This window comes from Medicago sativa, chromosome 8 (assembly GCF_051527215.1).
Source record: "Medicago sativa cultivar Bolivia chromosome 8, Bolivia_mono, whole genome shotgun sequence".
Classification (NCBI taxonomy): Eukaryota; Viridiplantae; Streptophyta; class Magnoliopsida; order Fabales; family Fabaceae; genus Medicago; species Medicago sativa.
In genome coordinates, this window is record NC_140756.1 from 57,947,655 (window position 1) to 57,972,509 (window position 24,855).

Here is a 24,855-nt window from a genome sequence, read left to right on the forward strand (position 1 = left end):
ATTGTCATGTTTAAGATATTGTATTTACTTCCTATATTTCATAACTATTTTTATTACTCTAGTTTTCATGACAATCATGGGTGGCTTATGTTTTTTCAAAAGAAGAATTAATTAGTTATTCAACAATTGAAAATAGTAGTTATGGAGGATAAAATAATAAAGCTATGAAGTACAGACACTCCTCATATTAGACGTGTCCTGGTGTCGTATGCGTGTCGTGTCCGACACCGACACATATAATTACACTGAATATGTGATTTTTCTCAAATTATTAGCTGTATCGGCGTGTTAGTGTCCAGTGTCCGTGCTTCATAGTAATAAAGTCGTTGTTTTTGGGGGAAACTTTTGGACATTTAACTTTGATAAGATCATCAGAAAAGCATGCAAAATTTCTTGATCTGATCCCACCTTCCTAATTACCATTGTTGTTTAAACAACAAGCCATAGAAATCTATATTTGGCAAAACTGAATAAACAATTCATATTATGATCATCAGGAGAAATCATTGTACAACCTACATTTGATTTCATCCTCCCCATTCCAAATCAAAGCTGGATTGAGTCTTCATTTGTTCTAGATTTCCTAACTATATATACTCAATACTTATAACCCATGTAACTCATTCGAGACCGAAAATCGCGATGTTCGTACAATGAGCCTCCATATTCAACAGGTGTGATGACCACAGATTCCTTCTTCCCCTCCTGTTCCTGCACTGCCCCAAAAACTACCTCATTGGTTGTCTCATTGCTTTGCTCATAAAAAGTGTGAGGGACCGACGATTGGTACTGATGGCGATAATGATGTTTTTGTTGTTGCTGCTGCGGCTGCTGTTGTTGTTGATGTGGTTGCGGTTGTTGTTGTTGCTGATGTTGATCTCCATCCCACCCGCTGTAGAATGCTTTACTTTGCCGCAACTGTTGAATTTTTTCTGCATCTTTCGACATGAAAGGATAGGTTTTTCGAGGGGTTGGTGCCCTTGTGTCGATAGATGGTGGTTCGTCTTCGCGAGGAATCACGAAACTTTCCTGTGCTGGCCAATCATTCACTTGCTTCTGAGATTGTTGGATCAGTGCTTGCCTTTGAAATTGGTGGTAGCTCTGTGGTCTTCTTCTGAAAACAGGAAATAATCCTCCCATTATCTCCACCATTGACGAGCCAGCATTCGCAAGAAGCTTACCAAGAGATCCAAAGAAACTTTCTTCCTGCTTTTCGGGTTCATATTCTGATGGAATCAATGGAGGCCTTACAGATTTCAAGGGCTTTTGATATGCAGTTTGAGAAACAGAAGGCATTACTGTTAGTGGAACCTGAGCCTGCAAAAAGCATAAGATGTTTAGTGACTTTGATAAGCACTGACACAGGCACCGGGCATGACACTGACACGCCAACACCAGCAATACTTGAGAAAATAGAATAAATGAATGTAAACATGTGTCAGTGTCAAACACCGATAGATGTCGGACACCGGGCACGTCTTCAATTTGAAGTGTCTGTGCTACATAGCTTATCAACAGAGAATCACATTCATTTATGACCAATTGTGTTATAAAAATTCAATATAAATACATCAGAAGGAAGAAGACAAGGCTAAGCACTCACATCCTGAGATTCTACAATTGTACCGAGCCTACGCTGCAGCAATGCCAGCATATAACCAAAGAAACCAGCCCCAACAAGCATTGCAATTCCTGCGAACGAAGGAAATAAATCTAAATTTATAATCAAGACTCAAACAGAATTTCTACACAAAACACTCAACAGAATTTCTACACAAAAGTTTGTAAGATTTTAGTTTTACCAAGAGGGAAATCACTGCCATATCGATATGCACAATCATCAAAGTGGAGTTGGATCTCCCTAATGGCTTGGTTTCCTCTGTCTACAACAAGCAGGGAACAACTACTTCCAACATAAACCACATCAAAGTCATCAGAAAATTTAGCTTCTTCACTTGGTCCATCAACGTGGCCCCCTCCACGGCTCCATTTTCCTCCAGCAATTGTTGTGACCCCTGAAAAAAAGATATCTTAATTCAATGACAAGTGTAGCACTTTTATCATAAAGTTTACTGGATCTAGAAATGTCATTACAAGAGTACACAAAATTCAATCATTTAGGTATTAAGCATGGACACAATTGAAAAACAATATATCACCAAGAGGGAAAGGATGAAGAAAAATACCCGAATCACTAATTTTCCTAATTGCCATATTTGCAGTATCTGCAACATAAATATTTCCTCGGTCATCAACAGTTATCCCCTTTGGATGGTTCATCCTAGCCTCCCTGAGCCTCCCATCAACATGTCCAGAATATCCTTCAGCTGATCCAGCTACCAGCTTCGGTCTGCTATCTGCAGAATTGCAATGAATGTTATATTTCTCAAGTGAATGAAGTATACACATGCAAGGACATAAACTGTCACAGAACAATTATACTACAAGAGAAGCCCCCCGCTGACACATATCAAAATGCATTACACTGATGTAATGCGATACATCTTCATCAAGGTCATAGGGTCTGTTAGAATTTTTTATTTTTTATTTTTATCGAGAATTGTCTTATTTGAGCTTGTCTACTAACATAATCACTTGTGAATCTGTTTGAGAATGCTTATGAAAATAACTCATAACATGTTTGTAAGCGGTTTTCAGCTTATTTCCATAAGCTCTCTAGGATAGGTTATTAAAACATCTTATAGCTTTGGTCAAAATAATTTGACTTTATTTAATCTTGTTATAGAAGTAGCTTGTATAGAAGTAGCTTATACATAAGCACTTATATCATAAGTGTTTATTCTATAAGCGCTTAATTAAGTTGTTTATCCAAACAGGGTCATAATCATGAGCTAAAAAAGAAATGAAATCATTTGACATAATCTTCGATACTTGGATGTGCATTGATTCAATTAACTGCTCCAAATATTTAATGCATAGAGGAGTAGAACTGGGAAAAAGTGGAAAAGACACAATGAAGATGCCACATATAAGTCGTAGTCAATTAAACAGGAGGAAAACGACGGTAGGCTGCCATCTCAGACAGTAATGAACTTCAATTCGACAAAAGACTGCACCATGACCAGCCATGAATCGTCTAAAAACATTGCAATTAAGCTCCTTTTAAAAAATGAAAGGGGAATACCACGGCGACCCAAGTCAAAGAAAACCTTACAAGTTGCATGATAAGAAATGCAAGACTCTGCTTTTTTCTTTTCTTTTAAAATGAAAGACTCTACTTCCGTGAAATAACAATGATGAGCATGTCATAAGTTCAAAATTAAGTTACTAAAGACTCTGTTTGGATCAACAGCTTAATTAAGCGCTTATCATATAAGTGCTTCTGTATAAGCTAAATTTATAACAAGATAATAAAGTCAAACTATTTTCAAATAAGCTAAAAGCTGTTTTCATAATCTATTATGTTTTCAGCTCAAGGAAATAAGCTGAAAACAGTTTTCAGACATATCATAAGTTTGTATATATAATCTCGCCCAAACAGTCTCACTAACTTTAATGCTAGTAGATAAGCTTAAATAAACCAATCCAAACATATCCCAAATTCTATATAAGCACTAGTGACTAGCCAATATAATACAATGAAGAGATCAAAATGGTAACAAGCTATCCACACCACACCCAAAACTAGCTCATCGGCATTCCAAATTCGGAAAAAAGCATCCCAACCACCAATTATACACAACATAATCCATCAAGCATCTAATCTCCAAAAAGTAATAATCATTAAATTTTTTGCTTAATTTTCCAAATTATAAATCTAAAAAACAAAAAGAGAAGTGAATTAAGCCAATGATCACAAGGTATATGAAGCACAATTGAAGAAGACTTACACAAAGAGAGTGATGAAGAGATTCTGTAAAGGTTACTATTAGCAGAATCAAGAATAAGAAGCTCCCCATTATGCAAAACCTCAACAGCATAAGGCTCAATTCCAAGCTTACTTCCATCAAACACAGTTTCCACATTGTAACCACTCTCAAACTTCATCATTGATTTGCTCAAAACCCCTTCAACAAAAACACACAAAAATCAACAAAATAAAAATCAATAAATTTTTAAAAAAAAACAAAACAAAAAATGGTTGATTAATAGAGCATGCAAAGATCCATATTCCATACCAGTTTTGGTGGTAGCTTTAAGGGACCAAACCCATTTAGAAAAAGCAGGAACAGCATTGGAGAGAAACCCAGAAACAAGTTCTGAAATGAAGAAGAAAGAAATGAGAAAAAGATGATAACTTTGAAGAAATGGAAGCAAAATAAGAAATGGGTTGGTGAGTACTTACTTGCAGGTGAAGTGGTTGATGGTGCAGCTGAAACTGAAACTAAGAATGTTCCAAAGAGAAGATGAAGAATGAGAGCTAGTAGCAAAATTTGCTTACTCATTTTGATGAAGAAAATGAAGAACAAGTTGTTATGGAGGTGTAAAAAGTAATAATGGGAGGTGATTGATGAATGTGAAAGTGAAACCCTAATTCATGTTGAGAAAGAAGAAAATGAAATAGTGTTTTTTATTTTTAATGTAATGTGGTTTTTTTTTGGGTTCTTAGCAGAAAAGAGAGGAAAATGAGTGGAGTGTTTTTTTGAGTGTGTGAGTGAGAAGAGTGTGAAAGGTTAAGAGAGAGAGGGAAAGGGAAAAAGATATTGGAAAAAGAAATGACAAGAGAGTGACTACTAGTGGGGCAATGTGTTTCTAGAGACTACACCAAAAGGTCCAAAATTTTGATATATGTTGATCCAATGGTGGATAACAATTCTGGTGGAAATAAAGTTTACTTTATTGCTTATCAATTTAGTTTTTAGCTTAAGAAAGGTATACTTTTTATTTTTGAGAATAAGAATAAATTTGTGCTTGTTTGTTTGTATTTTATGTTTAGCATGTGAATCCGGTTGGTAAAACCAGCAACTTGGATCCTGGATTTATTTTTTTTTTTTTGAACAAGCTAAAATGGTATATATATAATAATAACGAATCACCCAGCACAAGATCTGGATTTATTATTATTATTAACGTGGGTAAATTTGCACATGATAAAAAGCTATATTATTTACAAGAAAAAAATAACCTTATTATTATTAGTGGTATATGAAGTTTAATTTCTATGCATTGTCAAATTAAAATTTTATAAATGCATTTAATAATGTATTGTCATATTATTTATGTGTTTGAAAATAAAATAAATAAGTTGTCGTATTTATTAATTGATATGACAATACATATTGAATTCATGTGTAAAAAACTTTACATTCACTCACCGTGTATATAAATTAAATTCTTATCTTTTACGAGTGTGTTAATTTTGTAGTCAAATGAGTTTCATCTACTAAAGCATTTCATTCCGAAATAATTCATTTATCTTATAATGATGGTCATTTTTGTTAACAAAGTGATTGAATTCAAGTATTTAATGATTTTCATCATTATAAATGTTTTGAAATAACATGGGTACGATTCATGGGTGAAAAACCTGTTAGTCATACTTTATTTACCTCCCGAATGAATTTATTGATTATCAAGGCCCCCTTCTCCTAAGAACGGGAGGGTTTAAACAATTTTTTTGTCATTTTTGCTCAAATAAATTTGTCCCAATAAATTTAAATAAAGTCATAAAACAATAATTTTAGTTGATTTTTTTTTATTCAATTGTACTCCCACCGGTCCTTATTATAAGAAAAAGTTGATTTTTTAGGTTCATAGAATAATTAATGTATCTTATTGTAAATATTGACTAGATACATCACTTGCACAATGAACCAAAAAATTAATTGTTTCTTATAATAAGGACCGGAGGGAGTATCATCTAACAAATATTACGTGCATCACTTTCAAGTTATTATTTTTAACTTTGCATTTATAATTAAAAACTGCTATGTGCATCACTTTCAAGTCAACATTTTTCTTTTTAATTTATTATTTTTTAATCGGTATGAAATATTCAAATACGACGTTATTATGGTAAAATGGAGGGATAGTTAAGTTGGTTGATATGCGATATATAAAGAGTATATTGATGGAAAAAGATAATTAATATTTTATTGATATTTTAAAATGATAAGTAGTATATATAAACAAAGGCTGCAGATTTCTTCGGTAAATTCTTGTGCGATCCGAGACCATTTTCATCACTTTTGCCACATGGCGGGTATGCCGCGATCATCGCACTCTTTTTTTAAGGTCATTTGGTTTGCTTGCGTTTGGAACATTTTGAAGGCAAGGAACAACAAAATCTTCAACAACAAGACATATGATCCTAGCACCATTTTGGACAACGTTAAGTTGACATCTTTCTTGTGGTTGAAGGCTCACTCGCCTTCCTTTGTTTTTGATTTTCAAGATTGGTGGCGACACCCTCTTCTCTGTATAGGTGTTGTTACTTAACAATCTCATTTTCACTCTTTTGATTTTTGGCGGTGCTTGAGTTTACGACACCGGTGACTTTGTAATTGTTCTTTTGGTGTGTTTCTCGTTGCACGTCTTGTGCGCGGAGATACACCAGTGAGTTTTAATAATATCTCATTTTGGCTTGTTATATATATATATATATATATATATATATATATATATATACGGGGATATTTTGACTCCAAGAGTAAGTTTTTTTTTTTTGAACAAGCCAAAATGAGATATATTAACAAAAGTTTTGTACCCTAGCACAAGAAGTGCCAAAGGAAACAAAACAAAGTTACAACAAAGTTCTGATCAAAACAGAAAAGGAAAACAAAAAGAGCAAATCAACCAATCCCCAAACAAGCAAAGGGACGATGCCACCACATATGATAACCAAATGGAAAGCACACATTTTTTGCTTTCAACCAGTTGAGAGATGTAATCTTAACCTTCTCAAGTAATTGCACTGTTGTTCTTGCTGTGTTAGCAAACAATCTTTGGTTTCTTTCATTCCAAAGAACCCAAATACCACAAAGCCAAATCATTTGAAGAAAAGACCTTCTCGGAGTAAGTTTGTTTACTTACTCCAAATCTTAGCCTTTAATTCTATTTCCAATTGATGGCTTAGATTGATTAATAATAAGTGATATGGTAGACTTTAATTTTCTTCTTTATTAGAGTTAACATTCATCACTTCAAAATGGCAAAACAATTAATGACTTTTAATTTGTTGTTTTTTTTTTATTATTCTCCCTTTGCTTTTTTTCTTCATACACATAAGGAAAAAAAATTGGTAAAGGCTTATAAACAAAACTTGAAAACCCAATCACGGAAAAAATGCAGAAGATGAAAATTTGTTTAGAGAATTCCTGGTTATCAAATAAGGCATGGTAGAAGCATATCATCGTAAATTTTTCCATTATCAATTCAAACTTTTAGGGGGTGTATTGGATTTAGGGGTGGCAAAAAAACTCGTGCCCGCGGGTATCCGCGGATAAAATCCGTCATGGGCACGGGGCGGGTAGCTAAACGGGTACCCGCGGGTATATTAAACGGGTATTTAACTACCAGTTATTTTATGGACACGGACACGGATTTGATGATACCCGTGCCCGCGGGTATCCGTACCCGTTAATAAATTACGTAAATTACTAAAATATATATAAGAGTGTGGTTTCAAGAGCATAAAAAATTTATCTTCATCTCTTTTCTTTTCTTCTTCTCCTTAGAATGATTACTTGTTTATGATTTTAGAATTTAGGGCTTTTTAATTTTAGAGGAATAAACTAATTTTAGGGCTTTCTAATTGTTTTATGGATTTGAATTGATTTAATCTTTTTTGGTATGATGAATTTGCTTGGGATTATGTAAGAATCCTTATTTTTGTTGGATTATGGTAAGGATTATGAAATTTGAATGGAATATGTTATGTATGGATCTTTAAAAGTTGAATTTTGTAGGTAATTAAAAGTTGAATTCTTCTTTGTACAAAAAAAGATTAAAAATTCATGGGTACCCGCAGATATCCGTGGGTATCTAAATACCCGTGGATTGCCCGTATAGAGATACCCGCACGGGTATGGGGACGGGTACGGGTACCATATTTATCCATCGGGGCGGGGACGGATATCATACTACCCGTACCCACGAATACCCATTGACATCCCTAATTGGATTAGGATTTTGAAGGACAATTTTTGCTTAAAAAAGTCTCAAAGATTTTAAAAGATTTTGTAGGATTTTAATGACTTTCATGATTTTAAAAGACAATCAGAATTTTCAATTTGGATTTCAATGGATTTACATCATAAGATTTTAAAGGATTTTAAAGGATTTTATGGATTTATAAGATTTTAAAAGATTTTATGAATTTTAAGTACTCATTGAAAAGAAATGATTACAACACACTCTCTATCATAATATTTTGAGTACATGCTCTTATTTTTTATTTTAATTTTATGAGAGATAGAGAGAGGGGGAAGAGAGGAAGGAGAGAAGAGAGAAAATAGAGAAGATAGAGGGAGAAGAGAGAGAGAGAGAGAGAGAGAGAGAGAGAGGGGAGGAAAGAGAGGAGAGAGAGAGAGAGAGAGAGAGAGAGAAGGGAGAAGAGAGAGAGAGACGAAGAGAGAAGGGAGAGAGAGAGAGAGAGAGAGAGAGAGAGAGGAGGGAGAAAAGAGAGGAGAGAGGGAAGGGAGAAGAGAGAAGGAAGAAGGGATAAGAAAGAGATAGTAAAAACTTTTAAAAAAAACAATCCCAAGAAATCTTATGTCTTCATGAAAGATTTTTTTTTGTTAAAATTTCACTAGACAATCTCACAAAATCCATCAAAATCTAATTTATTAAACAATCCTTTGAAATTTGAATGATATTGAATACCATGAGACTTTTTTTAAGTGATGAAAAGTCTTGATTGAATACCTCAAGACTTTTTTAAAATGACAAAGAATCTTGATTGAATACCACAAGACTTTTTTAAAATTGCAAAGAATCTTGATTGAATACCACAAGACTTTTTCATAATTAAAAAGTCTTTTAAAATCCCTTAGAATCCTAATCCAATACGTATTCAAACTCTTACATTTGTTATGGTTTGAGATTTTTTTATATCTTCATCATATTCATGTGCACTAAATGATTTTATTTATTTTTTATGTAAAGATGTAAGTGAGAGTATTAGATGAGTAGTAGATTCAACTCGATGCAGCACAAAATGAAATAATTAAATGCAGTAGAGTATAATATGTGTGCATAAGCCCCAACTTTTCTGTTCAAGATCTTTACCAATTTTTTTTTCATTATGCGCATAAAAAAAATATAAAGGGAGAAGAATAAAAAAAAAAAAACAATCCATTAAAGGTAATTAATTGTTTTGTCATTTTGAGGTGATGAGTTTAACTTCAATATAGAAGAAAATTAAAGTTTACCATATCACTTATTATTAATCAATCTAAGCCATCAATTGAAAATAGAATTAAAGGCTAAGATTTGGAGTAAGTAAACAAATTTACTTTTGGAGTCAAAATATCCCCACTCATATATAAACAAGTATCTAAATAACACAAATGCTATATATGATGTAGTTGGAATATTTTAAAAGATCAAATTGGTTTTGATATCCCTAAAAACAAATTGATTTTGATATATTTGATTTCATTATTAAAGTGTATTGTAACTTCAAGTAGAATATGAAATTTTTGTTTCTAAATTTTTAGCTTTAAATTTATGGTTCAATGTACTCTTACATTAATGAATTTAAATATATAAATTATTTTACTTTTATTTATTTTAACACACCCAATTGAATATAATTTTTTTATTCGAAGAAAAAAAATTGCCACTAAAACCAACCGCAAAGTATAGCACACATCATCCACGTATATATTCTTCAAAAAAAAAAAATCATCCACGTATATATTTTCACTTTCTCATCAAAATTAAGTAAACAACTCACATACTGTTGTAATGCTCACTTTTCGGTGTTGTGTGTGAATTTTGTTGTTAGACTTTATAGAGCGAAAAAAAACTAGTCATCAAATGTAGTAATTCTTCTCTTTATTGGTTTTTTTGAGACTTTATTCAATGTCCCAACAAAATTTTTTTATCAAAGAGATGGGCAAGTGGGAAGATGGGGTTTGGAGTCTAGAAGAGAGTATTTTATTGCGAAGAAAGGCTTTTAACCAACCTCATCATTATTATTGAAGAGATTATTCTTTCTTGTTCTGAGGATAATTGGATTTGTTTGTGTGAATGTGAATGTAATTTTAGTGTTAAGGCATTTTATTTATCCCGTAGTAACCTCTTCTCTTCTTTTTTGGTTGGGCCGACCGACTGCGATTGTTGAGACATGTTTGAAAGAGCTATGCCCTTTTAAAAATCATCGTTTTTCCTTAGCAAATGCCTCTTCATCGCCTCCCAACGAAAGTGGATCTTTTTGGTAGGGTTGTGTGTCAATGGAGGGGACTCTAGTTGTGTGTGGTGTCCAGGGGTGTCCGAGTCAGAAAACCACATCTTTACCACTTGTATAAAATTTTCAAGTGGTTTGGTGAGGTTGGATTTACCCGAAAACTTCTTTAATTTGTTTCAAAGTTGGTGCTTGTTTTCGCCCAAAGGGAGGGAGGGAAAGGGGGTGACTTTGGGTTGGCACATTACTCTTTGGTCTATTTGAAGAGCTAGAAATGAGGGGATTTTTTCAAATTTGGTGGCCAAAGTGGAGGAGGTTATGGATCACATCCAACACATTTCTTGGTAATGGTTAAAAAAAATCTATTTTTCTAGAGATTTGCACTACCTTAAAAATCATTTTTTTAACCTAAAGCTCCTACAATTAAGTTTCTTTTATTTAGAAAAATAAATTTTAAAAGTGAGATGACTCGTAAACTCATTGTCTTAAAGTTTTGGATAAAAGTATGATGTCTCTCTCACTTGTGTGGTTGCTCTTACCTAAAGAGAATTGTCACACGGTCTCCCCACGTGACCCAACAATAAAAAGCGACGAGTGTGAACTGTATTTGGTCTCACAGACAAATAATTGTTGGGTTAAGTGTGAGTAATTAAATCCAATTTATTAAAGCATTTAGGGAGCGTAAAGAATAACAACGACTCATTCATAACTCCAAATAAATAAAAGACGTCACATCTCCAACAAAAACGAATCCATCAATGAGGATGTCAACTATAAGGTGTTAAGAAATTTGATGATGAGGGAGTCTAAGTACCTTTATTTTTATTTTTATTTTTTCTGTAGGAGGTAGAGCACCTACTATAGAAAGATTGCCCCAATGTTAAATAGTGTCCACCTTAATTTCTTGACAAATTGAAATGAATTAAAGCATTCACTTCAATCATATAACCTTTCATAAAGGAATATGTTTTGTGGTCCAATTCCAGCCTTCATTGATTAAGGTATTGTCATGGTGTCACTGTCTTGATAACTTTTTTTCCCTTTGTTTTAAGTTTTGACTAGTAGAGGTAGTAACTAAAAAATCTCTTGGGAAAATGGAATGATTAGATTAATTATTAGTATGATGATTAATTTGTAGAATCATCATGTATTTACCATTCATCAAAATTCCTTTGCATCTTTCTCTGTGAATGTGCTGTCTAACAAAGGAAGGCAAGGTACAATAAGACATCATATAAATGCAATATTAATATACACATATATATATATATTGGTTTAGGACTTGGGACAAAGCATGTGGTCATAATATAATCCATGAAACATTGCTGTTGTTTTGAAGATCATGATGCTGACAATGTGTTGGTTACCACTCATCTAAAACTCTACTCTGATCAGAGCAAGCTGGCAATGATGCCATGCCACGTGATTACACTATTGCAATATATATATATAGCATTGGATTCAATATCAGATTCAGTCAATATTTGTTTTTATATTTTTGTAAGTTATATAAGGAAGAAAACAAAAAGTGACAGTGCAAGACAAAATAACAAGGCCAATTTTCTATTCCTTAGTGAAACAACCAACACAAAATATTTAGTATCATTTTTTCCACACTTCCAATCGCACTTTGAAATGAACAGAAGGATCTCTAACTGAATCACAATGAATAAGACAACAAAAATTCACATAATTATTTGTTTGTATGCTTTGTGGAGCTAAATTTTTGTAGGTGAAAAGTACTTTCCCCAACAAAATAACCCTTGTGCTTCATTCGGGTGAAAAATACCAAGTTTATGCCAAAATATTGAGCTTCATCCTCCTTATCTAATGATATGTTTTGATACAATGTTTATATTGTGACTTTAAAAAATTAAAAAAATAATATGATAAATTAAACTAATATTCCAATTATGTCTGGTGGTATTGGCTTGGGACATGAGAGTGTGATCCTCCTCAAAATCTCGGATTCGATTCTTTCCAGACCAATTTAGATGGACTAATTTAGCTTCTTAAAAACAAACCTAATATTCCAATTTTAATTTATTTTTGAAAATATTTAACTGTTTTCTTAGTATAGAAAAGAAAAATAAACACTATCCTCATTTCTCCTCCAAAATTCTTCATCCAACTAACATTCTAAGATAACACTAGATGAATTCCCAACCTACTCACAATACATGTATATTCAACTGCTTAATTTTGGAAATCAGGGATATTCAAGTACCAATTCTAAACCTTCTTATTGATGATAGACAAAAAGTGAGCAATAATTTCCGTTAATTTTTCTAGAAAATCTCAAAACAGTGAGCAATGTGTACTTTTTTTGGGTAGATGAGGAATGTGTACTATGCATTATTGCATATAAGGAAGAGCACTTATACATATGCATCACCAATTTTCATACATTTATTCAACATTTTATTTTATTTTCATATCTCTTTTTATCACATCTATCATTTTATTCCTTTTATTTCTTTCTCTTCGAGTGGTAGATTGGATATTGGATGTTTAAGAATTATATTTCTATAGAAAAATATATTTTCTTTATGAAGCCAAAAACAAAATATATTGATAAACCTCCCGTCTTTTATAACAAGTTGATAAATGATAGACCTCTATTTGAAGCGTAAGGTGTGCTTAAAAGAAATTAAAAAGTATCAATAATGCAATAAACGAATGAAAACAAACAAAATGCTAAAAAAAGAATTTACATAATGATTAACCCATATAAACTAAGGGGGTTAAAACACCAAGAAATGAAAGAGTGGAAAATAAAGGGAAATTTCTTTTATTCCATCATTTCCATTACCTAATTCATTTTTTCCTATGTTCAGTGCATCTAACTAAGTGCTTGTTTGTTGAAAACAAAAATGGCATGAATTTATCACTGCACATTGGGTGTAAAGCTCTTTATAAATGACTCTTGAGCTATATGAACAACCAAGAAATCAAATTCGTTCAAAATAAGTACAAGAAAAGAATCAAGTTAGTGTGACTGTGTTGTGACATTCGTCTAACTGTATGTCTCCTATTGTGACTATTCCAAATTCTAAAGAAACAATTTAAAATAAGGGTCATCACATTGAAAATTGATTCTCTTTGTTCGAATAGAAAAATATTTCATAAACACTCATCAACCCGTTGACACATTGAGAGAAACGAAATAGAATGTGGTGTCATACATATGATATGTTAGTGATATGATGAAAACGTGAAAATAGAGAGAAAATAAGATGTATTGTTTAATTTTTTTTGAAGGAGAATGTTCAAATATTATTGTTGGTTACAATAACCCTGATATGCATGTAAGATAAAATTATTAATTATGTAATATAACATATTGATGGCAGTTGTCTCGGTGTTCCCATTCGTGAAGGTTTTGGAGGTGTCTTTCGCGACAACACAGGAACATACATAGCAGGTTATTCGGGCTATATCAGTCATTCTCAGGACATTCTGTTTGCAGAGCTCACAACTCTTTATCAAGGGTTAAGGTTGGCGATCAGCTTCAATTGTGAGGAATTGACGATCATTTTCATGTTTATGCTGTTCTCATACAAAACATCAAAGACATCATGGTTTCTCGTAATTTCAACCTTCATCACTCTCTCAGAGAGGGAAATCAGTGTGCGGACTTTATGGCTAAATTTGGAGCATCGAATGATGTTGAATTGACTCTCCACTCTTCTCCTGCAGAGGACCTGCTGTCTCTGCTTAGGACGGATGAATTAGGAGTCCTCTTTATGAGGCGCTAAACTCTTTCCTTTTGTCTGTTTTGTTTTTTTTTTCTTTTTTGTTTTTAGCCTTGTAAAAAAAAAAAAAAAAAATATGCAATAGGAACTTGGTATATATTTTGTTGTTGGCAAGGGTTTAAGAAATTGACCTTATTCTAAGTTATAGAAAGGCAGGCCCAACCTTGTGGGAGTACAAACAGCTCAACTAAATTGGGTCTAAAAAAGAAGTTATAGTCCAATGTCCACCTCCACTCATAAAAAAAAAACCTATGTTTTTTCTTCTTCTTCGGTACGTGTTTGGGTTTCTTCTTCTCATTCAACACCTCACGTCGCACCACCAATCCAACCTCCATCTCTCAGTCACGCGCCGCCACACACATCGGTAACCACCGCCAATCCAACCTCCATCTATCGCCTAGACTCTAATTCTCCTTTCTGGACATAATTCTGATGTTATCACACCATCCCCAATTTGTATAATCATTTAATCTATCAAGTTGAAAAGTTATTTCATTGAAAGAATCACAACAATCATTTCTTTTTCGCATAAACCATTAGTTTTCCCCTTTCCTACAACGGATGATTGACAAATTCAAATGACATCGTTAGGTAAATTTTACCTCTCTTTCGCTTAACTTTTTTTTCATTTCGTTTCATGTTTAGAAGTTCTTCTGATTCTGATTTTTTAATGAAACTTATCTACACGAATTTTGTTATACGTTGCTTAATGCTTATTAGTAATTACTTTGTAAAATTTCAGTGTATAGTTGCTAATTTTGTTGAATGTTTATATGGTTTTAATATACGTTGAATGTCGGAATTTTTTGGTATATGTTGACTCTTGAAAAATATAATTGCCAATTTTGTTATATGTTGGACGTTGAATGTTGACACATTTTGGTATATGTTGCTAATATATGCCTCCTAAATTTTACGTTCTACATACCTTTTTTTTAGTCTCTCTCTATGCCTCCTAAATTGTCTCCTAGGATTAGAAAGTTTTTAAAAAATTATTTTTATTTTTATTTTATAAGAGGTCTATTTTATTATGAGAGTCGAGCCTCCTATTTCATAGGAACGACTATGTAGAAAGATATAATAGGAAGTTATTGGTTTGTTCTATTTAAATATTGTAAAATATGAATGAAGAAAAAAAGAAACAATTCATAAATAAAATTTTAAGTCTTTCCACTTTAATGGAGACCCATTTCTTCTCGAATTGAATTATTAACTGTATTTTTTTTATCAAACAGACAATTGAAGTAATCATTTAAATATAATAAATTTAACTCAGTTAATAGAGACATTACATAATATAAATATGAGTTGAAGTTAAACAACAAACACTCTAATTTGTCATCTTAAAATATGAATTTGAAGTCATTAAGTTACTCCACAAAAACAACAGTCCCTTAAATTGTTGGATAAAAAAGGTGCCTTTTCACACCGCCCCATTTTTCTCCTTTTCAGATTCCCTAATCTTGCATTAATTTCAACGATGAAATGATATCTTGATCATGACTTCTAAGTCCAAGTACATGGGATTAAAATATTTACGGTATATCCTTCAGAAAAATAGTTGCGGTATATATCCGGAGTAAGATATATATGTGTCATAAAAAAATGTACTGTACTAAGATATATAAGGACACATTTAATTCTTCCCTACCATGTCACAAGCCAATAAATTAATCCATTGGTTCATGCGTGGTACGCACAATTCCAAAGGATCACGAAATCATTTTTATTTTTTTATTTTTTTCAAAAAAATAATATTATACTAGTACTTTTTTTTGTGAAAAATCATGCTAGTGTGTGTATATATATATATATATATATATATATATATATATATATATATATATATATATTAGATAGAAGAGAGGTACTATTTGTATAATTATTTTATGATAATTTTATCGTATGCTATTATTGTGTTTTTACTCTATTGTTTTTATCCTAAAAAAAGAGGAAAGAAGAAGGTTGTTCCAAAAGTTTCATAAAATAATTATATGAATATCATTATTCTAGATACAATATTAGCCATACTAACTTGTTAGACTAATCGTGTAAAAAAATAGTTAGACTTTTTTTATTGGAACTTGTGTTGGGGGTCTGCTGCAATAACTTGACCAAGAAGATGATGAAGATGACTATGATGAAGTGTGCACATAAATTCCAAAGATTTGTTGTATATCTTGATTGTTGGGAAGATGCTGCTGTACTTGAAACCTGAAAAGATTAATGGTTATGCATGCAAACTCAAAGCGTATGGGGTTGCCATACTAACCTTTAGGTTCGATTCGCCCCCACCAATAACTGTATATTGGATGCAATAAGGAATGACCGGCGAATCCCCTTCAGGATACTATGAGTTCCTTGACGTGTATTGCACAACCACACCAAGCGTATCTCCTAACAGTATTTTACAGATTTATGGTTCCAGCAATTCACTCATGCATTAGAGAATTGATGGATGATTTAGAGTAAGAGAATGATGGAGAATTATGTTGTTGTTTTTTTGTGTGTCCAACTAATGCCCAAATGCCAAGCATTTATAGTGCATTATATGACCCTTCATATGAGAGAAAACACCCCTTTGATTTGAAACAATGTTATGGTTCATTAAACATCCCTTTGTCAAAGGTTATAATCATATACACTTGAATCAATGCAAAGGTTCATTAAGCACCCTTTTGCCAAAGGTTATAATCATATACATTTGAATCAATGCAAATGTTCATTAAGCATCTCTTTGCGAAAAGTTCCAATGTATATGAATGATTCCCATGAAGAGTTACAACTTTTGATTTAAAGTGATTCCATTATTTTGGAAATCACCAACATTTTTTGTTCTCAATAGTTATATAGCTCGTATTATACTTTTTTTTAGGAAAGCTCTTATTATACTTTTCTTGCAACTGCAATACCTTTGAGTTCGATTTGATGAAAATCAATTATTGGAAGTAAGGAGAGTGTTTGAATGTCAACAACTCAAACAAAATACATTCAGTTGTGATTCAATTTAAACGCAAGTGGAACTCAAGTTCTATTCTAGTATCTTATTGATGCAGATTGAGTTGTAACTCCGAACTACAATGAATGGGAACAATGAAAACAATGCTTAAGATTACGTATTTTTTTAAGGCCTTAATAATTGAGGTTTAAGGCTTTGTTTGCGAGTTTGAAGGAGAAGAGAGGAGAGGGTTTTAAAAAAAAGGAAAAGGATGAAGTAGAAAAATAGAGAAAATTGAGAGAGGATGGCTGTAGAGAGTTTGTCTTTCGTCATGATACAAAATCCTTCTCATTTGACATTTGAGGGAACTCAAAAATGTATTGGAGGAAGATTTTGGGAGCTTTTGGAGAGTTTATAAAAATTATTCAAATTTGATTTATTGTTATAATATTCTTAAAATGAAAAATATATTAATCATAAGCATTAATTTATTATTCTTTACAAATATACTTTATGAAAAAATGTAAAATATTTTTCCATTTTCCTCTATATTTTAACCCCCAAAACCCTCCTAAGGTGGTGAACTTTTCCCTGTGAAAACTTCAGTTTTCTCCAATGAAAAATCTAAGCTATTAATTAAACATATTATCTCTCTTAGTTTTAGCATCTACAAAACCTTGTTATATCAAGAGATTGGTACTCCATGAAATTTGACTATATTTGTTGCCATATTTTATTTTACGTTGTTAGAAAATAAAAATTGAATAATAAATATTTATAAAATACAAATTGAAACAAAAATAAATTACTATAACGTTTTGGAAAAACATGCCAGACTCACTTGAATTTTTTTACAGTTGTACTGTTGAAGTTCTTAAGTGTAAAGGTGTATGGAATTATAACTAAATGAGCTAAACAATTCTATCTCAATTCAATTGAATATGCTCTCTTGTGCAGCAAGATCTACTTTTTGGAAATACCCTAGACAAAAGCTTATTAGGAATTACGCTACTTCCCCAATAGAACTTCAAAAGTCGAAGAGATTTCAAACCATAATAGAATTATGTATGTAACCAAATAATGTAACTATACATGTTTGAAATTTCGGTGCTGCTCTTTCAGTACAAGCAACGATCAATCAGGTCGAAAAAATTAAAGCAAAACCGATGCTCAATGAAGCACCAGTAAATATAACAATTGATGTTACCATGTACAAGAAAAAAACTGTCAGATCATCCTCGAACCACACGTCAACCTTCCTGATGCCATGCAAACCGATTCAGGAGCCCAGAAAGAATCTGATCCACACCAACAAAATCGCACTATTTGTCAGGTTAAATATTAATGCCCAAAAATTTCTGATTCACAGGATCAGAACCCTCGCATAACGAACCAACAATGCTGTTTGGCCTGCCTAAGAAACTGTGCTCTCAAAAGAAACCTGGAATTGGGCAAGATGTTTGGGCTTTTGATTTGTTGAGGTAGCGAGGCCATCAAGCAACTTTACAACATCAGCAGTGTCATCAAGAAAATATTTTGCCTTGCTAGGCTTCCTACCTACCGTGCAAGCAAAAATCTCGGGAGCTGATGGTAACGACGGGCACGAGACTGTACTCAAAATGCTTTCAAACATGTCTTCATCAGACCTATCATCTCCAATGCACATCACGAAATCTGGTGGATTACCGGCATTAACCATATTCAAGAGAACCTTCTCAGCTACCAAACCTTTGGTTACTCCCTGTAAAGAGAAAATTCATGACATCAATTAAAACAATTCAAGCTTACTAGTTTCACTGTTAGAGGAAGATGCAGTGAACGAATTTGAAAAACTCTACCTGTGGCTTAACTTCAACAATATGCTGGCCTCTTTTAACAATTGCTGGTTCATTAGCAAGAACACTTTCCAAGTGGTCCAGCAATTCTTTGGCTTGGCAGGAGCCAAAATCAGGGTCTGCATCTTGATGATGCCACACCAAAGCACTTTCCTTGACTTCAATATTAGATCCATCAGTTGCTTCTGTATACGACTGCATGACAGGCAGCACCACCTGTTTCCAATCAAGATCCGCAAACAAATGACTTGTTTCCCATTCAGAGTCGCTATTCCACCTGCAAATAAAAAAATACATTAGTATTATATTTTTTTCTATTCTTTTGGTGGGGTGACTGAGGAGGAAGAAACAAAGGAGACATACCTTAAAAAGTAACCATGTTCAGCTGCAAGTCCCAGCAGTTTGCATGATGTAAACCATTCATTCAGAGAATCTCTTGCCCTTCCACTAACAATGAACACGATATTTTTGGTATCATTACACAGAGAATTAAGCACAGATATGACTTCAGGGCTGGGGGTTTTATTAATATAAGATTGTGGTACAAGAGTGCCATCATAATCAAGAAAGATGGCCCTTCTACTAGTTCTTTTGTATGCTGATACAATATGGTCAATGGACAGCTTCCTAAAACCATGAGAAAGTGAAATAACTCTGAACCCCAAGCCCAGACCAATTCCCCAGCACCTTTTAGTATAATGATCTTTGCAGGCTCTCTCCAAATCCTGCATAAAACTGCGTGCCCAATATGCCACATCATGAGTACTAACATATCGATAGTGTTTCTCATGGCGCAACTTCTTCTCAGAAACCCCCATACTGAGGGCTAAATTCATAGCATCAGCAACTGCATCTATATCCCAGGGATTGACCCTGATGGCCCCACTCAGAGAAGGTGAACAACCAATGAACTCAGACACAACAAGCATGCTTGTACGAGGAGAATCACTTTGTCTACCCACAGCTTCATCCAGCTTTGCAGTTCCCTGTCTGCAAACAATATATTTGTATGGGACTAGGTTCATCCCATCCCTTACAGCATTGACGATGCAACATTCAGCTAGAGCATAATAAGCACTCTTCTCGAAACGGGGAACAGAGCGGTCAATGATAATGACTGGCTGATAATGTTTTGAACCATAAATTTCATTGATCCTCTTGGCAATTAAATAAGCTTCTTTCTTTGCTTCCTGAACATCCTTCCCTGAACCCCTTGCAGGATTTATAATTTGAACAAGGACAACTTCACCCTGCAAATTTGGGTTCTGCTGCAGCAGCTGTTCCACAGCTAGAAATTTCAGATTGATACCCTTAAAAATATCCATGTCGTCCACACCAAGAATAACTTTCTTATCTTTAAACTCTTCCTGAATCTCTTTTAGCTTAGAGGATGTAGAAGGAAGATTTAATACAGAGTCAAGCCTACCCATGTGAATTCCTACCGGCAAAATTTTGATAAATATAGTGCGGCCAAAGTAATCAAGTCCTATATGTCCGCGCTTAGATTCATAGTCCAGACCTAGCATTCTACTGCAGCAAGAAAGAAAGTGACGTGCGTAATCGAATGTATGAAAACCAATTAAATCCGAATTCAACAATCCTTTGAGAATTTCATCCCTTACTGGCAAAGTCCGGTAAATTTCAGATGATGGGAAAGGACTATGAAGGAAAAACCCAAGTTTAACTCGATGAAATCGTTTCCTCAAGAAAGTAGGCAAAATCATCAAGTGGTAGTCATGAACCCAAACAAAATCATCATCGGGATCAATCACTTCCATGACTTTGTCTGCAAATATTTTGTTTGCAGAAACATAAGCCTGCCAAAGCACTCGGTCAAAGCGATCACCATGATCTGAGCATATGGGTAGCATATAATGGAAGAGAGGCCAGAGCTGCTGCTTACAAAAACCAAGATAGAACTTTTTCTGCAGGTCATGGGGTAGAAAGGTGGCCACGCAATTAAAGTCATCCAGTAATCTCTGAGCAATTTCATCCTGCTCACTAGCATCTATCTCAACCTTGAGCGAACCCACATAGATTACCTCAGTATCAGAAGAAAACCCGTCTTTTAATTGTAATAGAATTGAATCCTCATCCCAACTGAAACACCATTTAGCAGTATCAATATCTCTTTTAGCCTGCAGCGGCAACATGTTTGCCACAATGATTTTCCGCTCCCGACATCCAGAAGAACTAACATCTGATTCACCATCAAGGTCAGAAATAATCCCAGGAACAGTCATAACCCTTGGAAGACTTCTTGGGGTGTGAGGAATATCAAGCAAGTCTCCACCAGCTAAGTCTAAAAGATTAGCATACGATCTTGATGTCATGACTTGTCAACGTTACTTCTTCAACAATCTTCTTTCTATCAATTCATACAAATAAATAAACAGATTAACACAACATTTACGGCAAGCATCCTACGAATAATATATCACGGGACTCCATGTAAAAATTTAACATACTACATCTTACATGGTATGAGCAAATACATGCATGGATATGCTTTATATAACCCTTGTAATAATTCATTCATTTCAGGGATATTCACTAGCTGGTTTTCATATTGTAGGTTAATCAAACTAATTAACAAAATGTTATCAGTGCAAATATAATAAACAACGCAATTCAGATGGAGAACTGTCGAACAAATAGCACCAGGACGTGATGATAGATGAAAGATGCATGATATGAAGAAGTGACGACAGGTCAACTAGGAATACTAACTCTAAGACGCGTGGATTTATCTCGAGAAAGAATTTAGATAACGTTAACTGTGATCATTATCATTGCTGACAACTAGACAAAATTGGTGCACATTGTACAAACAATTATCAAGCATTTATTTCATTATAGGCTTCCAAAATTAAACAAAGTAACTTTACTTGGAATCAGCAAAAACAAGGCAAAAAAGAAAACCAAAAAGTGAACCACTAACAACACTTAATCATGCACTTGTTGATGATATAATTTTTTTCCACTAGATGAAAATCGTGTAAAAAGTGAAACACTTACAGGGACACTTTGTATCATTTTGGTAAAAAGTAAAACACAATACCAAATGAATATCATGTAAAAGGAGACCATGTAAACATGAAAACAAAAATTCAAAATTCACAAAAAAAAATTACATCTTACAAGTGGACCATGTATGCAAGCAAAATGGTAATTTCGATCACGACATTTTACTTCGATCTAAATTGTTTATCCGAAAACTTAAACCACTTTGAACATGATAGATAATGTGATTTCCTCTAAACTACTATTACAGACAGATTTTGATTCCAACACATTACAGTTGTCAAACAGCAAAGCCAGTATAATTCCCAGCAAGAAGGATGTGAAAAAATCTTTCAAGATCCAAATTCATGTGCCATCATTTTCCAAATTTATAATAACATGTACAAAACCACAGAAAAAGAAACCCTTTATTCAAATACAAACAAATATGATATAATCACCACATCCAAAAAAACACATAATGGTCCAAAAATTTCAATCCAAGTACATTCATCAATTATACCCTACCACCTTTTTCTTCTGAAAAAAAAACCCATCAAATCAACCCCAACAAAAACTTATCTAAACCAAAATCAAATTAAAATTTTCCCTATTTCAATTATCTTAACCTGTTATTATCCAAACCAAAAATAAAAAAAAATATTCCACAATTTTTTTTTTCACAAAGTGTAAACTTATAGGAATCGTCAAAAACAGTACAAAAATCGAAAAAAAAACTTTTAACAAAATAAATAAATTAATCAAAAAAATATAGTAAATAAAATTATTGGGTTTGGAACTGTTAGATCCAAACACGATGAAAAATAATATAAAAATTAAAAAAATCAAACAAATCAACATAACAAGACTTGAATATTCATATTCATATGCATAATACAGAAATTGAAGCTATTATTCACATTACGAAACTGATATAGTAAACGATGAACAATTTGGAAACGAAACTAACACAACACAACTAGTATTCACTAAAAAAACGACGCAAAAACGAAACGATCAATAATATTTGATAACAAAATCAAAGAAAAACGCCAAAGAGTTTAGAAAATGAGTAACAACAACAATTGAATTGAAAAAACGGATCAGAAACGAAAAATCACAACGAAAAATCTTCAGTAGTGAAAAGTGGTGAGTGAAGAGAGGTATGAGTTTGAACTTACCGGCGACGGTAACGGCGACGGCGAGATTCCGGTGAGGTGAAACGCGTAGTGAAGAGAGAGAGAGAGAGAGAGAGTTTTGAGAGAGAGAGAGAGAAGAATGGAAAGAACAAAATGAGAACGGCAACTGCAAGATTTTTCGTTTTTTTATATTTATATATATATTTTTTAGAGGGTCAATGTAGAATAAGCCACTCTAATGGAGAATGGATATTGTTTTTAATTAAATTATATAATATTTATTACTTTAGGATTGGATTGGATAAAACTTTGGGGAATTAGTCACTTTAGTCCCTGAATGGGGAACGATTCGTCAATTTAGTCCCTGAATGCAGATAATATGCAAAACAGTCCCTGCATGGTCAATTTCAGGGACTAAAGTGACTAACGAAGTCTACATTCAGGGACTAAATTGACTAACGGAGTCTGCATTCAGGGACTAAATTGACTAACAAAGTCTACATTCAGGGACTATTTTGCAATTTATCTGCATTCAGGGACTAAATTGACGAATCGTTCCCCATTCAGGGACTAAAGTGACTAATTCCCCTAAAACTTTCATACTTTTTCTAAATTAACAATTATTTATTTACCATGGTTTCTTTTTCTAACCATGGTTTAGTTTTGCTGGTTTTACAATTTTTTATTAATGAATTTTTTTATAAAAATAAAAAATAAAATTGACCCACTAGTTGACTCTATATGGGTTAGACACCAAAATTGACATCGAATAGAACGGAATCTTAGACATCTTAAAAGAATCTCTATTATTATATTCTATCCGATCCTATTTACAATAAACAATTGACTTTTTAGATACATTGAAAAATTTATGTATTTGGTCAAGAATCTAAACCAAATACATGAATTATTCAATGTATATAAAAAAATCAATTGTTTCTTGTAAATATGACCAGATGAAGTATATCAACACCATCAAGTCAACTTATCATTTTTGGTCAAGTAGTTTAATGGTTATGGTTCCCTAATTTTCTTTTTGAACAAGAATTCATTGATTTTAAATGTGAAAAGATAAGAAATTCGAGGTTTGAACTCCGACGTCAACATACTATCGCACGGGTAATAGTCTAGTTTACATGATCACTTTCTCTTTATTTTATTATTAATGTTTTTTTTTGGTAATAATTTTATTATTAATGTTAGTGTGCTATGTAAAAATTTAAGTGAGTTGAATTCACCATCAACCAATTCCTTTCCAAATGAACCTAACTTTCATGGCTTAATGTTAGTTTTACTATTTGATTTGATTATTTAATTGCTTTTATATGGTTTCCTTTTACAGTCGACAAAAAAAATTATACTGTTACTTTTTTTAGAATGTTTGAATTTATTTTGTTTAATGGTTCCGGTTATTACGTAGTAGGTGATGCGAATATTTAGATTTATTGTCCGTGCACGTTTGATTTACATTAATTTTATTCTCTTTCAAGGTTGATTCTTTTGAGTTTTATTCGTTTCTTTTTTATGTAAAAAAATATATTGTTTCCTTTTAAAAATATTTTAATTTATTGGTTGTGTGCGTGTGTTTTACATGAATTTTTTTTTTTTATAAAAAAACTGCGTCAAAGTGGCCTGCCCTTTATCCACATCCTTATCATTAGTGTGGTTGAATATTATTATATTTTAATGTTACAATTTATCTAGAAAGGAAAGTTTATTGTGAAAATGAGAGAAAGAGAGATACAAGTTGAAAATATCATTATTGGTAACAACCTTCAATTGGGCATGGATGATACAATACTTTTTTTTTTATTTTAAGAAAATGTGTTTATAGTTGTAGCCTTTCATTAAGGGTCTTGTTAACGAGTGCTTCCAG

At 32.9% G+C, this 24,855-nt stretch overlaps 2 protein-coding genes across 2 annotated transcripts; both read right to left on the reverse strand.

The window, feature by feature from the left end:
- Positions 1 to 456: 456 nt before the first annotated feature.
- Positions 457 to 4,611, reverse strand: LOC146899913 (uncharacterized). Its single transcript, XM_085734431.1, has 7 exons — positions 4,307 to 4,611; positions 4,140 to 4,220; positions 3,852 to 4,028; positions 2,187 to 2,357; positions 1,803 to 2,015; positions 1,604 to 1,692; positions 457 to 1,317 (listed from the first exon to the last, which is right to left on the reverse strand). The coding sequence occupies exons 1-7, from the start codon at positions 4,404 to 4,406 to the stop codon at positions 598 to 600; spliced, it is 1,551 nt and encodes a 516-aa protein (XP_085590557.1). The 5' UTR covers positions 4,407 to 4,611; the 3' UTR covers positions 457 to 597.
- Positions 4,612 to 18,045: 13,434 nt separating this feature from the next.
- On the reverse strand, positions 18,046 to 23,143 carry LOC146899914 (putative alpha,alpha-trehalose-phosphate synthase [UDP-forming] 9). The gene is made up of 4 exons (XM_085734430.1): positions 23,022 to 23,143; positions 19,201 to 21,205; positions 18,841 to 19,114; positions 18,046 to 18,743 (listed from the first exon to the last, which is right to left on the reverse strand). Exons 2-4 carry the CDS (start codon positions 21,168 to 21,170, stop codon positions 18,417 to 18,419), a joined length of 2,571 nt encoding a protein of 856 aa, XP_085590556.1. The 5' UTR covers positions 21,171 to 21,205; positions 23,022 to 23,143; the 3' UTR covers positions 18,046 to 18,416.
- Positions 23,144 to 24,855: the final 1,712 nt, after the last annotated feature.

Coding starts and splice junctions, on each gene's coding strand:
- LOC146899914 (XM_085734430.1), bottom strand. CDS start 21,170: ATGACATCAAGATCGTATGCTAATCTTTTAGACTTAGCTGGTGGAGAC. Junction 19,115..19,200: donor GAACATGGTTACTTTTTAAG/GTATGTCTCCTT, acceptor TTTTATTTGCAG/GTGGAATAGCGACTCTGAAT. Junction 18,744..18,840: donor TTGTTGAAGTTAAGCCACAG/GTAGAGTTTTTC, acceptor TTCTCTTTACAG/GGAGTAACCAAAGGTTTGGT.
- LOC146899913 (XM_085734431.1), bottom strand. CDS start 4,406: ATGAGTAAGCAAATTTTGCTACTAGCTCTCATTCTTCATCTTCTCTTT. Junction 4,029..4,139: donor TAAAGCTACCACCAAAACTG/GTATGGAATATG, acceptor TTTTTGTTGAAG/GGGTTTTGAGCAAATCAATG. Junction 2,358..3,851: donor CTCTTCATCACTCTCTTTGT/GTAAGTCTTCTT, acceptor GCAATTCTGCAG/ATAGCAGACCGAAGCTGGTA.